The following is a 14,089-nucleotide window of genomic DNA, read 5'->3' as shown; positions in this document are numbered from 1 at the left end:
ATCTCTCTCTCTCTTTCTGTGTGTGTGTGTGTGTGTGTGTGTGTGTGTATAATTTGTATATAAACATCAAGTTGCATATAACTGTGTATATCTATATCACATAATATAATACACCCGTATTCTATCTATCTATCTATCTATCTATCTATCTATCTATCTATCTATCTATCTATCTATCGTGATAGTGTAGTTTATAAATAAGTCTATAAAAGTCGTTGGGTGGTCGCGCGCACAGGAGGCGGGTTGGGAGGGGGGCGCGTGCCTCGGCTCCTATTTCTCTCCGTGAAACGTCGCGCGGTGCATCATTCGCGGGAAAGCAGGAGAGAAGAGCGGACAGGGAGAGACGGAGAGAAAGAAAAAAAAGACACACACCAGGCGAGAACACCGCGGATCAGATAAAAGGAAAAAAAAAACAATATATAAAAACCAAACCCGGCGCGTTTAAACCTGATGCCATGAGAGTCGGACCCGGGGCTTCGTCTTAAAGCCGAGTGCGCAAGGAGAAACCGGGCAACGCTTTAACAACATTTAACGCAACATCATCACCATCACTACTACTACCATCATCATCCGCATCATCATCATCATCACCCAAATATGTCCTCAATGTCTGTGTGAAAAGAGATACTTTTAAAAGGGATTACTTTCATGCGCGTCTTCTCTGGACTCTGAACTCCTGAACATCAAAGAAACCAGAGACGGAGAGAGAAAGAGTGATAGAGAGACGGACAGGGGCTTCAGATCGGATCGCATCGGATCAGATCGGATATTTTTGAGAGGGAGATTGACCTCTTTAAGATGCACTTTCTTGGAATATCAGTGTGGTTTGCATTTTTTTCGGCGCTGCTCTACGCGAACCTCGCTTTCCCATCAAGCCATGAGTACTATGATTACGAGCAGGAGGAGGGAGATGATGGCATGGTAAGCACGGAAATTAAATAAAGCATGATGTCGTACTTATAAGAAAAGCAAAACAAATAAACAAAAACATTACACGTGCAGAAGTAGTAGAATCCGGGCTTTACGATCTTTTCCTCGTATCGCAGTAATGTCATTGTGCTGTCTAGTGGGTGTTTGATAAAAAAAAAAAAAAAAAAAAGGTCTGAGCAAGAATAGTGTTCTTCAGATCCTTAAACTTTCAGCACACCAGGAGGGTGGGATTAGTGTGAGAACATGCAGTGGTGCAAGAAATCATGGATGAGAGATTACAGGGCGAGTGAATGAAGCAGAGGAATGGAGGAGTGGTGGAGTCTGGGGCAGGTGTTACTGGGTCACCAAGTGTGTGTGTGTGTGTGAGAGAGAGAGACAGAAGCAGATTATACAAAATGACAGATAATCTCAAACACGTGGCCATTTGACCATAAAAACCCATCTATTAACTTTTAAATTCAGATGTGGTGCTAATATTATTAAATGCATACAAAAAAAACTAATTCTAACATAAAAAATGAATATATATTATATAAATTAAGTAGAAGTAACGAGTGTGTTCATTTCTGTAAAACGTCTGTAAGCTTGTAATGACCATGATATCTCCTAAAAGATGAAAATTATTATAAACCAACTTATCCTAGCTCCAGGTGTCACAAGAAGGGGCAAGTTCGCACCTTTAAGTCCACATGCTTGCTAAAATTCCCTACAACTTCTTGTGCTTGCACCTTTTGGGCATTTTATTGTATAATCCTTCACCTGGAACTGCATATACTGTACAGCATACCTTTAACAATTATGTCGCATATACTCAGTAAATTAAGCATATTTGGATTAAAGTTATGCTGCTTGCTCATTTCTATTAGGAATGTCTATTAAATAGTGAACTGGAAAAAAAAAAACAAAAAAAGGACATTTAACTTAAACATAAAAAGTCAGAGATATTGCAATTTCTAAAAAATATATTTCATTTATACTAAATGTACACAGAGTTGAGAGATAAATCAGGCTAATGATTTCTGAAGAAAAAATTACATTGTCAAATTGAATTACAAGTACGTGAGTAAAGGAAACAATCATGGATTAAATAAACAATAACACACTTTTGCGACAGTACATATAGTTTCATTTTGCTCTTAATGTTAAAGACAACAGTGCTTTTGGTGTGAAGTGTGTAAATGTTGCCATATGCCTGTTTAAAAAAAAAAAAAAAAAAAAAATTTTTTCATGTTTAAATATATAATCTTGACAACCTCTTGAATCCCTTCCCATATGTCCGTAAGTAATGTGGGCTTCCAGGGTAATCATGATTGCCCAAAATTGGACCCTGTTCTCTTTTGTTTTCTTAACTGTCTTTAAAGTCTCTGGAGTGGCCGAAAATTCAAAGCTTATTAAGAATCATTTAGCTGGAATCCAAGAAGTATGGGGGTCGAAACAGAAACAAAAATAAGAGATTGCTATTTGCTAATGGTTTATTTGAAATCCATACGAGGCATGTTTGTCTTGTGCTTGTGCCACGGAGGTGAGAAATCGGTCTATAATTGCACATGTGGCTGTGAACAGCCGAGGGAATGATCAGCAACCTTGTTAGGTCTCACTAGGCATCACTCGTCAGTGATTTTTCCAGATTTCTCGCTCATGGAATAATCTGAATGTGAATATCGCCCGCTATGCTGATGAAAAGCTGCTTCTCAGTTATCAACACTGTACCTTTTGGGTTTACACAGAATTATGGATGTATCAGGGGCAGCTGGTTGAAAAGGTTAGCAAGGGATTTGGTTTTCAAATTTCTTTGTTATTATAATTATTACGTTATATCCTACAAAATACCCCAAAGGTTATATTGTGGTTCAGTGGGATGCATTGCTCCATCTTCTCACAGCTCCTGGGTTTGATGTTGAGCTCAGATTACAGAATGTATGGAGTTTTACATGTTCTCAGCATCTTTGTAAGCGTTTCCTCCTGGTTCTGCTGTGTTTTTTCTTCTTCATTTTTTCCCCACCATGGGAGGTGAATCGTCTAAATTGCACCTAGATGTAAACTAATGTGTGAACATATGGATATAAAGTTCTGACAAGGATTGGTGTTACATGCATATCCATGCTGTGGTTCTTCATGTCTACTGTTCCTGGAATAGACTCTGGATAAACTACTATCCTGACCAGAAGATAAATGAAAAATAACCCACAATCAGGACTCTGGTGTCTCATCAGGTTCCTCCACACTTTCTCTGCTTAATTTGGATTAAGACAAAGGTTCTAAGTTATGCAGAACAAATCAGCCCCACAAAGGTTTGTTCATAATAAAAGACCACTGTGGAGCCGTTTGTCCAAATTGCAGCTTCTCCAATACTACTATGGTTTCAGCTGGGCAGGGGTGCCAGTAAGAATAATAACCCCATATTATCACACTGTAGCCACAACCTCCTTAGACCATTTATCTTCTTTTTGACAAGAAGAATGGTTCCTTGGGTTGTTTGGGTTCCATTTAAGCTACCTCTGGACCCAAGACATCAACATTTACCCCAGCTTTTTGGTTATTTGTGCAGATGAGAATATATACACCTATTAGTTTTAGAAACAACACAGCCAACTTGCTGTCATGTGTCTCATATTTTATTCTATGACTGTCTTGTCTTGTTTGCGGAGAATCTTCTGTTCCAGGACTTTTTGACAATGATAGGTTCAGCTGTTTTTAATTTAGTAAAACTAAGCTTGAGATGGTTTACCACATTTCTGTGCCTTGTTCCAGGGTAGTCTCTGTCGATCCCTTTGTCCAAACTTTTTTGATGGACCCCCGGTAGCCATTTAAATCAAGATTCAAACAAACCAGAGCTGTTCTCTATTGCTTGGAATTTTAAGGTTAACCTCGAAAGTTTAGACCTAGCATTTCAGGTTTTTGATCTCTTGCTACAACAACATGGGAAATATGAAAACTATGCTGTACTACTTCTTTTCGGTGAATAAATTGCTAATAAAATATAAAGCATCTCCAGTGGAAAATATAATACACTAATAAGGAAAGGACCAGCAACTTGAAAATGCAGATTTGCTTTTGTTAGTGGTTACTTTTGCTTCACACTGATTAAGTGAATATATAAAGATGTGAATTTTAACCTCATGGGCTTGTGAGCCAATGGGAAACAAGGCAAAAACAAGTGACTGAGAACAAGAACGAGAACTCTTGCTTGGCATACATCAGAGAAAAAATAACCACATTCTCCTTAGCCATCTTGTCCTTTTGTTTCTCTCTGGAGTTTCTTATTAGCAGTGTAAGCATCTCTGTGAAAATATTCATTTTTTCTTGTATAGCCACTTCAATTCTATGAGAATTCAAATTGTCCAGACAAGGAGACCTCGTTATCTCAAAATAACTTGCATATTAAAAACAGGTCTTGGGGCTCCCCCTCTTTTCCACTGTGTCTGTGTTTGCAGACTGAGAGATGCCTGTGTCTATGCACCACCCAGGTAGAGCTGCAGATTTCACACAGGTGGAAGGGATTATATTCTTATCTGCGTTCTGATATCCAGCCGTCCAGAGCTGTATCAGAGCCATCGTTCTGCACTTTCACGTCACTGAGCATGAGGCCTTAAGCTCCTCTGGGACTCCAAGCTTCTGCTGTCCTTCAGTGCTTCAGGATTGGGCAACAATGTTGTATTTGCAATGGCATTGCATGTATGAGCAATTTTGTATGTGTAACAGTTGTGAAATGTCTTCTCCTGGAGGCGACAAGAATTGCAGCCAGACTGGCGGACTGGCAGAGAATATATATATATACATACATACATTTCTTTTTTTCTCCTATTTGTTCATGATCCAGATAAGGTCCAAGGATGTAATTAATTATCTATTTCTCTGATGAAATTTAGCTGTTAAAGTTTAACATAGTGTTTTGCCTTGCATAAGCCAAGTAGTGCATGAAGTTTAGATTGGTAAAGATTGGAGCGAGGTTTAGAGTTCGTGCTTGGTGCTTTAATCACAGCTTCATACAGAACAGATTCAGATTACTTATACTCATGACTAATGACTAATCTTTCGTATTACTGTAGTGAATGTGTATATAAATGTTCCAATCTGTCTTTCTTTAAAGTCTTGCTACTTTCACTTATCCTCATGAAATCACAAAATTCTGACTGACTAATTTGCCCAAACTTTTTTCATCATTGCTGACAATGTTGACTTGACCCCCATTTGTTTTTCTTCATCGATTTTTAATAAACGGCATAAATCAGTTAACGCTTAATGTACGAGGTACACTTTTACAAGGTCATTGTTGCCTTCAAGTCAAACCGGGTGTCTTATGATGACATTTGTAGTAATTGTAGACGTGAAAGTGACATTTACAGAAAACCCATTAAAGCCCATTGCAGTTATTCCGGTGAACATTCAGCGAGTGGAACACCTAATTGAAAATTAACGAATAAGTTGTCATTAACTTACGGAAGAGACGCATCTGTCTGTGGGAACTGTACACACAATCATTTAGTAACACCACTTGCACATTGCAGGAATTCGGCTGAAAGTTATTGCCACATTCCCTGTACACTCCTGACCTCTCTCCAAGCCATTTCCATATATTTCGGTTCCTGGGAGGCTAGCGATTCAGATGTAAAGCAGGCGGTCCGGTCATGGCTCCGGCATCCTGAGAAAACTTTTTTCTGTTATACTGCAAAATTAAAAGTCCTGGTTTGACTTGAATGTACTTGCTTGTATATCCGCCATATGAAATACTACAGCCTTGCTAAACATCTTAATATTTCCTCTCCAACCATGTTGCTTGCCTGTAAAATGAGAGCAATAAAAAGAGCAAATTGAATTATATTTGCACTCGTTAACTGTAAAAGACTTGTTTTTCTTGTTTCCTCTCTCGCACCATCTGGAGAGTTTAAATTCCCAGCTCTGAAGTCTGACTTTGTCACAGTCTAGTGTGTAATCCTAGCAGAAGCAAGTTGGCGAGAGTCCAGCTCTATTATCCGGCTCTATTGCTGGGTTTCCTTGGCAGAACCGAAAAGGGAAAGAAAAGCCTCTTGCTTAAGTTAAGGTGTCGTGCAGGACTGAGCTTTTTTTTTTTTTTCCTTTTCTCCCCACAGGAATATCATGTTTTAAAGGTTAAGAAACCTGGAGGTTTTTAGATTGCGGCAGAAACATCCATAATGTACTCTTGGATGACTGCTTGAAGAAAGAAATCAATATGTCAAATTATTATACACGTCCTATTAATGTACCTAATGTTTTTATTTTGGCACTTAGCCATCTTGGCATCTTTTTTTTAATTTTTTTATTTTGCCTTGTGGGTCTTGCTGTATTTCATTGCAGTATTTCTTGGCTATACTCTTTATGGACTTAATCCCTCTGTCAGCTCTGGACAATATCCGTGTTATAAACTTGTGTTTAGTTTTGCAGCAATTCCAGTTCCCACCAGTGATATTATGGGATGTCTATCACATGAATTAAAATACTGTAACTAATGTAGCTGCATACCTACTGTAAATACGCTAATAAAAGAACACATTAGACTAATAGAGAAGCAACACACAGTTTAAGCAATCCAATTTTAAGTCCACCTTACAGCAAACTCTGCGCCAAACTCTGTATGTGTACAACTCCAAAGATGTAATAATCTGGTCTTTCTGTACATTCAGGTCGTCGGCTGACTTTATTTCAATGCCATATAACGTTGCTGATTCTAGACCGGAGCAACTGAAGCAACTCCAGATCATAAGACTGCCTCCAGAGGCCTGTACAGTGGCCACTACACATGATGGTTGCATCACTGATGAGTCTCATTAACTAGTGGTTTTCCTCTGACCACACAGCTGTTTAGTCCCAATCATATGTGTTCTCATCACATGATACTGTATGTGTGAAAACACTGTTACTTTCAATATTATTGAACATGGCACTTAAAGTGATCTCACATTACACTCATTTATTTTGACCAAATTCAAATCTTATTTATCATGTACACAACCATAGAAAGTATAATATGCAGTACTGCTTGTTCGACTGTTTGTGAACTAAAAGAGAAAGATAGAATAGAATATAAAGCTAGAAAAAAACTTTACTGCAATAAAAGAAAAATTGTTCTTAGAAAAATGTCAAATTTAGACATTTGGGATGCAATTTTCAAATTTACAAATTGACAGATTCATAAATTTGCAATAAAATGTGTGTGTGGGGGTATTTATTTTTATTTTTAGGGTGGCTGAAAAGTAACTTGGTAATATTGAATGCCTATAAAACTAAAGAAAAAAACAGGATTTTATACGTCAATAGTACTGCACACGCACCCTAAACAAAGATGGCCGACCACTTGACTGTTTAGGAGCAAGGTATTACCGCAGCATGCTATAAAGTATGGAATTCCATCATTCTTGTGCTGAGATGGTGGCATACAGTGAAAGAAAGAAAGAAATGCAAGACTACAACCAAAAATACTAGAAAAGCTGATGAGCACAGTCTCTGTGAATGATGCAAGAAGTCATCACCAGTGCCTAGGTTGAAATTTAAAGACTTTCATTTATTTTCCTATTTAATAAAGTACATGTACAATTTGTTTCAATAAATTTATTAAAAATATGGACTTTGTTACGAACTTTTAATGCCCTTTCACCCACCCTGTGTGTTTATATATATATATATATATATATATGTATATATATGTATATATATATATATATGTATATATATGTATGATATGACATATATACGTAAATTCACTATCCTTTCCAAGTTTTATTACTGTGTTGGGCAGTTCTTAAGCCCATTCCTGTCTTTTAAGCAACATCCTTAGTCTTTGCTTAATGCAAAATGAAATAAAATTAAATTCTCTGCCAGGCAGTGCATAAAGTGTTATTGCAACCGCACTACTGTATGAGTTATACCGCTATGCATTATATAAAGCCTTCTGGCTAATCCAGACTTCAGCAGTCAATCTTTATGGAAGCTCCTATAGAACTTACTTTCTTATTTTTCAATTAGTCTAAACCAAGATTATAACAATTGCTTTACATCCACAATACTATTAATTGACATTCAAGCCAGTTTCACATTCCGATATGTTCAAAATTTTACGGAAGTCCACGTTTTGTGCTGCACATGTCCTGCTTTTATATCTCTATAATGAAGGCCTGCACCTCATTATGTGCGTGCAGCTCATTAACACGGCGCTTTACTCGTAGCTGTGCAGTGCTGTGAGCTGTTACAACTTTACAGCCGTCAAAAATGAATGCAATATTTAGCAAAAGGAAGTGAAGCCTGTAGAGGAAATACAAGCCACATGCTTAGGTATGGTCCATGACACAGTCTCCATTCACGTCAAGCCCTAGAGCTGTACTGCTTTTTTATATTAAAATCATGTTTAATGTTTTATTTATGCAGTGAAGCAGAATCCAGAGCAAAACTAATTTGGCAAAAATGTAGCTGGTCAGAAAAGTTGGTTTCTGTTTGTTGTCTGTAGTTATACTTTTTTTGTAGCTAATAAAAATGGACTTGTATCTCGCATGATAATCTGTTCCATAGAACCCACCATGAAGTTCCACAGAAAGAGGAACAAAAAAGACTCATTACTTCCTGTATCAGATTAAACGACATTGCAGTGATTCTTCCCAAATCTAACAATTAAAACAAGTCAAACAAGTTTCACGTAAAAAAAAAAAAGGAAAATTAAAACATGCTGCAGATCCAAAATACCCAATGCAAGACATTCCTTTAACGTAAATGTATAAACTTATTTTATCTGGACATTATTTAACAGGTGGATAATGGTTAGGAACAATAAGTGTGCTTGATAAACCATGGGGAAAAGGATCTATAAATATGGATATCTTTATTATTTAGGTTGCTAAGTATTTATAATTAAATTTTAATGTGTAAGAAATTTTGGGGGGCCATTCATTTTTAATTCATTTTTAATTAGTTTACACCACAGTGCTGTTAAATGCACCATCTTGATTGTTCAGAAGGTCTTGATATTTTTATATAGCAGCCGCTTTGACAGTAATGCTGCTACAAATGACAAGGTCATATTAATGTTCGCTTTTTTAATACTTTCCCAGCAGGAACCCTTGGTTGGCAAAATGTAATGATGTTAATTTGGCAACACTATGAATTTTGAAACAACTGGTATTGTCTTGTTTTTGAAAGTTAAAAATAATTTAATGAAATAACATTTGTACATCGTTGAAAAAATGATGAAGGGAAAACGTGGAACAAATGGCCATAAGGCCTTGTTCACACAGGCGTTAAAATCGAGCGTTTTTCTTGCGTTCGTAGCATCCGGTGAGCGCGGATCAAGCGGCGAGTGTTTTCTACACATGGGAGTCAATGGGAGTGTTCACGTGGGCTTTGGTGACGTGCGTTTGTCCAGCTGCGCGTTTATACGGCATTAAAAAAACGTTGCATGCAGCTTTTTCTTGGCGTTCAAAACCCAACGAACGCAGGGAAACCGCTTCTAGTGCGTTTTCTTCGCGTTTATTTTACGCTTCGGAGGACCGGATATATCCCATGATCCTACATGCTATACATAGAAAAATGCGGAAAAAGGCAAAATAAAAAAAATAATTGTTGAAAAACTTACGCGGAAATTTCTTCATATACCACAAAAAAAAAACTTCCTTTGATCTGACGTTGTGCAGTCAGAGAGTGAACCCAGTAGCGGCGGGCTTTTATATCCAGTTCCCGACACACTGCCCCCACAGGTTAACACACAAACTACAATTTGGGCTGCAGGCTGACGTTAGACAGAGACAAACGAACGCCAGTGTAGAAGTCAATCAAGCGCCGCTACAAAACGCAACATCAACGTCTAGTACGTTTAGCGCATGTTAGTTTATCCAAAAACTTAACGCCTGTGTGAACAAGGCCTAACACACTGTTGCATAAAATAGTCTTAATACCAGGACTGATGAACTTCAATCTTCTTTGAGAGCACTGCATGCTTACCACTGGAGCACTAAGGAATATACTACTGTAGTAAACAAACTTACATAACATCGAGAGGCACAAATAATACAGAACAACAGCATTTTATTTAAATATTACTTTCAATGGCAGCCCAAAATAGTAGAAAAAAAGAAACTTTATGTCTGAGATCTATCCTGTAAAAACTGTAAAATGCAACTCCATATAACAGTAAAGTATTAACATTACAACACTAAGAGATGCTTGACATGTGAGATGCAAGCGCTGTGTCCGGGAAGCTGTCAAGTCCGTCCTGATCGCCGATCAGGGCTTCTCAACCCTTTTAGAAACTTATGGGACCGTGGATGTGTAAGCCTGTTAGAAACGTTATGTGACCTTAAAACCATTTAGTTGTTTAGAGGTTGTATTCAAAACTTTGTGTTCGGGTCGTTCATTTAATGTAATCTTAAAGTCATTTCATCTACACTTTCTAACTCCATGATGGTTCCTGATTTTTATTTCTTTCTACATTGTAAAGGGATGCTGAAGGCGCCCAAAAAGTGCATTAATCTCCTTTGAACAGTTGATATTGAGATGTTTCTGCTACTTCTGCTCTGTAAAGACTTCATACCGCCTCTAATCTGAGGTGCTGTTAATTGGTCATTTTTTAGGCTGATAACTCTAAATGAACTCCTTGTCTGCGGCAGAGGTAGGTTTGTGTCTCGCCCTCCTGGGATGGCCTTCATGAGAGCCAGTTTCATTATGGTGCTTGACGGATTTTGCAAATGCACTTGACAATACTGTTCTCGCAAGAACTATTACAGAAAGCCTGACCTCTGTGTCTTAAAATAACAACTAACTGTTGTTTTTCTTGTTGTTACGTAATTACCTAATCCCATATGTGTTATTTTATAGTTTTGAAATCCTCAGTATGGCTGTAGAATGTATAAAATAAATCACTAAACAAAAACAAAGAAATTTGCAAGTGACCCCAAACTTTTGAACAGTAGTCTAAGTCATTCTAACTTTCAAAAACAACATTGCTTCGCTGGTGAACATTATCTCAGAATCGTTACAACTTATCCAATGTTAGGGATAATCGTTCTCCTAGGTTTAAATAGCTAATTTGCAGGGTGTAAAAATTTGTAATTTATATTTGTAAGGTATATTAAAGAAGAATATATAAATAAAAAATTTATTTATGGAAGGAGTCCCCAGTGTCAGTGCTTTGTAACGGTTTTCTTCTTCTAAACAGGAGAGTTAGTGCACTATAACATGACAAGCTGCATTTTTTTTTTTTGTCTTTTTAACTTTAAAGCAAAAAAAAAGGGAAGGTGGTAAGGAGGACGAGACCTTATAACTATGATTACGTAAATGAGAACTGGAACTAACTGATTTTATGGACGTTCTATAAAATCAAATGTGAAATGCTTTTTAGGAAAAATGTACATCATTTAAATTTTAACTAGATTATGTACATTTTTTTATCACCATATCTAGCTAACTAGCTGATTTATGAAGCCTGAGATATTTGAAATTTTTTTTCTGGTCTTTGAGTTTACAAGACCCTCAGTGTTGGTGGCCTTCACAAGATCCATTACACACTTTCTAATCTCTTCCAAGGGAGGCTACACTCAGGGTCAGCACTCGATTTAAAACGTCCGTGTCTCTGAACTCTGACCTTTCGGCAACAGCGTGTTCATGGTCATGTTTTCAGCTGGAGTTCGACGAAGTGCAGAGCTGCTTGTCTTTACAGATTGCTTTAACACGTTGCACACCGAGGAGCCATGACTCCCACAGTAAAACCGCATTGCTTCCTGTGTCTGATAAAACCACATCGCAAGCTTCCTCTCTGATACGGTTTCTTCACAGCATGCTGTCTTTGGCAGTTGCAACATCAAATTTACTGTACACACTCATGACAAAAATATGGATGCTTAATATCAGGATACTTAACAGGTTTACAACAAACTATTTGTGAAATTTAGCTTTTTGCTGAAACTGAATTGTGTTCTGTGTTTAAGTTACATCCAAAGTATATTTTCACATGTTCGGAGTAAGACCCTTTATTAAATTTTACTTTATTTGATTTTTTTCATAGTTTTAAAAAAATGACAGAATTGTAGATGCAAACAATATCAAAGCAACATATGTACATCTAATCAGTGGTGGCCCTATGGTCCTATTTCACTACATACTGTATAGTCAAATATGGTTATTTTTTTGGTTTCATGTCCACCATTTGTTCCCCCTTTTCTGTACCCCTGTTCTTTAAAGGGGGGGCCGATCCACTTTTTACTTCTTTTTTAATGCATTCCATTCTTGTATTTACCAGAACTTAAAGAAAGCATTTTTCTTTTCCCTTTCCCTGTTGCAACCTTATATAATAAGAACATTGGGAGAAGGAGTGAAATAAAGTGAGTTTGAGGTATGAAAAAATGCATTATCTGATGGGTAATTTTTAGCTTGAGCAATAACACCACACACACACACATTTTGAGGGAGCTCTGAGACATATATTTACTTGCTAAAGTAATAGTCAAATATGGATTGCATTATGACTGGGACAAAGGGACATGTTTTTTCGAGTCATATTTCATGTTTACATTGAGTACTCTTTGGATGCCTTCAACTTAATATACAGTAATTTCTGTTATTATTAAACTGCAGATGTACAAATATAAAGAATTATTTTACAGATAAAAGCCGGAACTTTTTGACCACCATGTAGCATCTGGATGATGATGATGATTTATATCAGGGTTCCTGTTAAATGCTCTAAAAATTCTAATTCCTTTTCTTCATTGTGTCCTTTCTAGACTTCCTCATGTGTTTCAAATTGTCGTTTGGCAGAATGACCCAGCCGTGATTCCCTTTTCCTGTTGAATAGAGCTCCTTTCAGTAATTTAGGCTCCCTGGGTTTGTGTACTCGAGATACAGACTTTTCTGTCTGGAAAGAAAAAATGAAAGAAAACAAAAAAAAAGCGATGCCATAATTTTGTTCCTGTGAGGTTTGTAAGAATTTGGAAAACGCTGTGGACAGAACTATTTCCCTGACTCAGCAAATTTGAGTCATGTTTTGAATAACTTTTTATGATTCTCTTGTATCATTTGATGGAATAATAGGCTGAAATTGTTATAATGTAATACACTTTGTAAAAAATTTAGACACTAGACATCAGAGTGCAAAGATCATGAGTAATAACCGCTCACTGTGAAAAATATCAATGGAGCAGAATGTGGCAATAGTGACTGTTACATAAGTCCCGCCCCTTCAGTAAAGAGCCAACCACCTTGCCGGTGCCGTTTTAATTTTTGGTCTAACTTGGCTAGCACTAAAAGTTAGCAAAAAAATTTTTTTATTTTTTTAATCCACTTCTGGGATTTCAAGACTTTAGTAGATTTACATTTAGCCATTTGGCAGACACTCTTACTCAGAGCGACTTACAAAAAAGTGCTTTGAAGTTTCCGACATTGAATAGATACTTACACTGGGTTACTTTGTCATAACTAAACTTTAGCAGATTTAGCAGATTAAATAATGCTGTTGTAAAGTTTTTTTTAACTTTTACTCAATTACTCAATGGTTTGCGGTCAAGCGGTGCATTTTAAAGCATCAGCATTTTTATTTATTTTTTTGCAAAGCTCTTTAGTAATTTTTAAACTGTGGCTTTTTGTTTCTCTGGAAGCTGCAGGCTGCCAACCTCAATGTGTAAGCAAATATGTCAGAGCAAACAGCTTTTTCACCGCAGTGTCAAAGCAGGCCATGGGCTGATGCTAGACGTGCAGATTTATAGTAGATGACTGATGACGAATCCATGTTTTATTTATTGATGTACAGAATCATTGACGTTGACATACTGTATATCTGTCATTTTATATACGAGGGGCATTCAAGTCATGCAGGACTTTTACTTGCATATAATAATAACAGAACACAGGTTATGACAGTAAAAACTCTTTATTTCTCTTTATAATCCCCTGTTACACTAATGAACTTATCCCAGTGTTTCACCAGTGCTTGGATACGATCAAGATAGAAAGTTTTCTTTAGTACATCGGAGCCATGATCAGACTGCCTGCTTCACGTCTGAAAAGCCAGCCTTCCACAAATTACTTTAATGGCTCAAACATGTGGAAATCTTAGAGCAAGGTCAGGACTGTACCTGTCCCACACGGAATGACTGAAATGGGCCACGTCAGGCAGAATATTATTCACAGTCATACAGCCTTCTTTAAAATGTCATTTAAATGTTTA

General features: G+C 37.1%; 1 protein-coding gene across 1 annotated transcript in view; it reads left to right on the top strand.

The window, feature by feature from the left end:
- Positions 1–305: 305 nt before the first annotated feature.
- The window catches only part of vegfc (vascular endothelial growth factor c), a 57,567-nt gene continuing 43,783 nt past the window's right edge, over positions 306–14,089 (top strand). Inside the window, exon 1 of the mRNA XM_053502111.1 lies at positions 306–921. Coding sequence (XP_053358086.1) covers positions 799–921 — 123 coding nt within the window. The 5' untranslated portion in view covers positions 306–798. The remainder of the gene's footprint in view (positions 922–14,089) is intronic.

The sequence above is a fragment of the Clarias gariepinus genome, chromosome 8 (genome assembly GCF_024256425.1).
Source record: "Clarias gariepinus isolate MV-2021 ecotype Netherlands chromosome 8, CGAR_prim_01v2, whole genome shotgun sequence".
NCBI classification, from domain to species: domain Eukaryota; kingdom Metazoa; phylum Chordata; class Actinopteri; order Siluriformes; family Clariidae; genus Clarias; species Clarias gariepinus.
The sequence above is the reverse complement of the archived record's forward strand: the minus strand, read 5'-3'. Positions and strand labels throughout refer to the sequence as shown.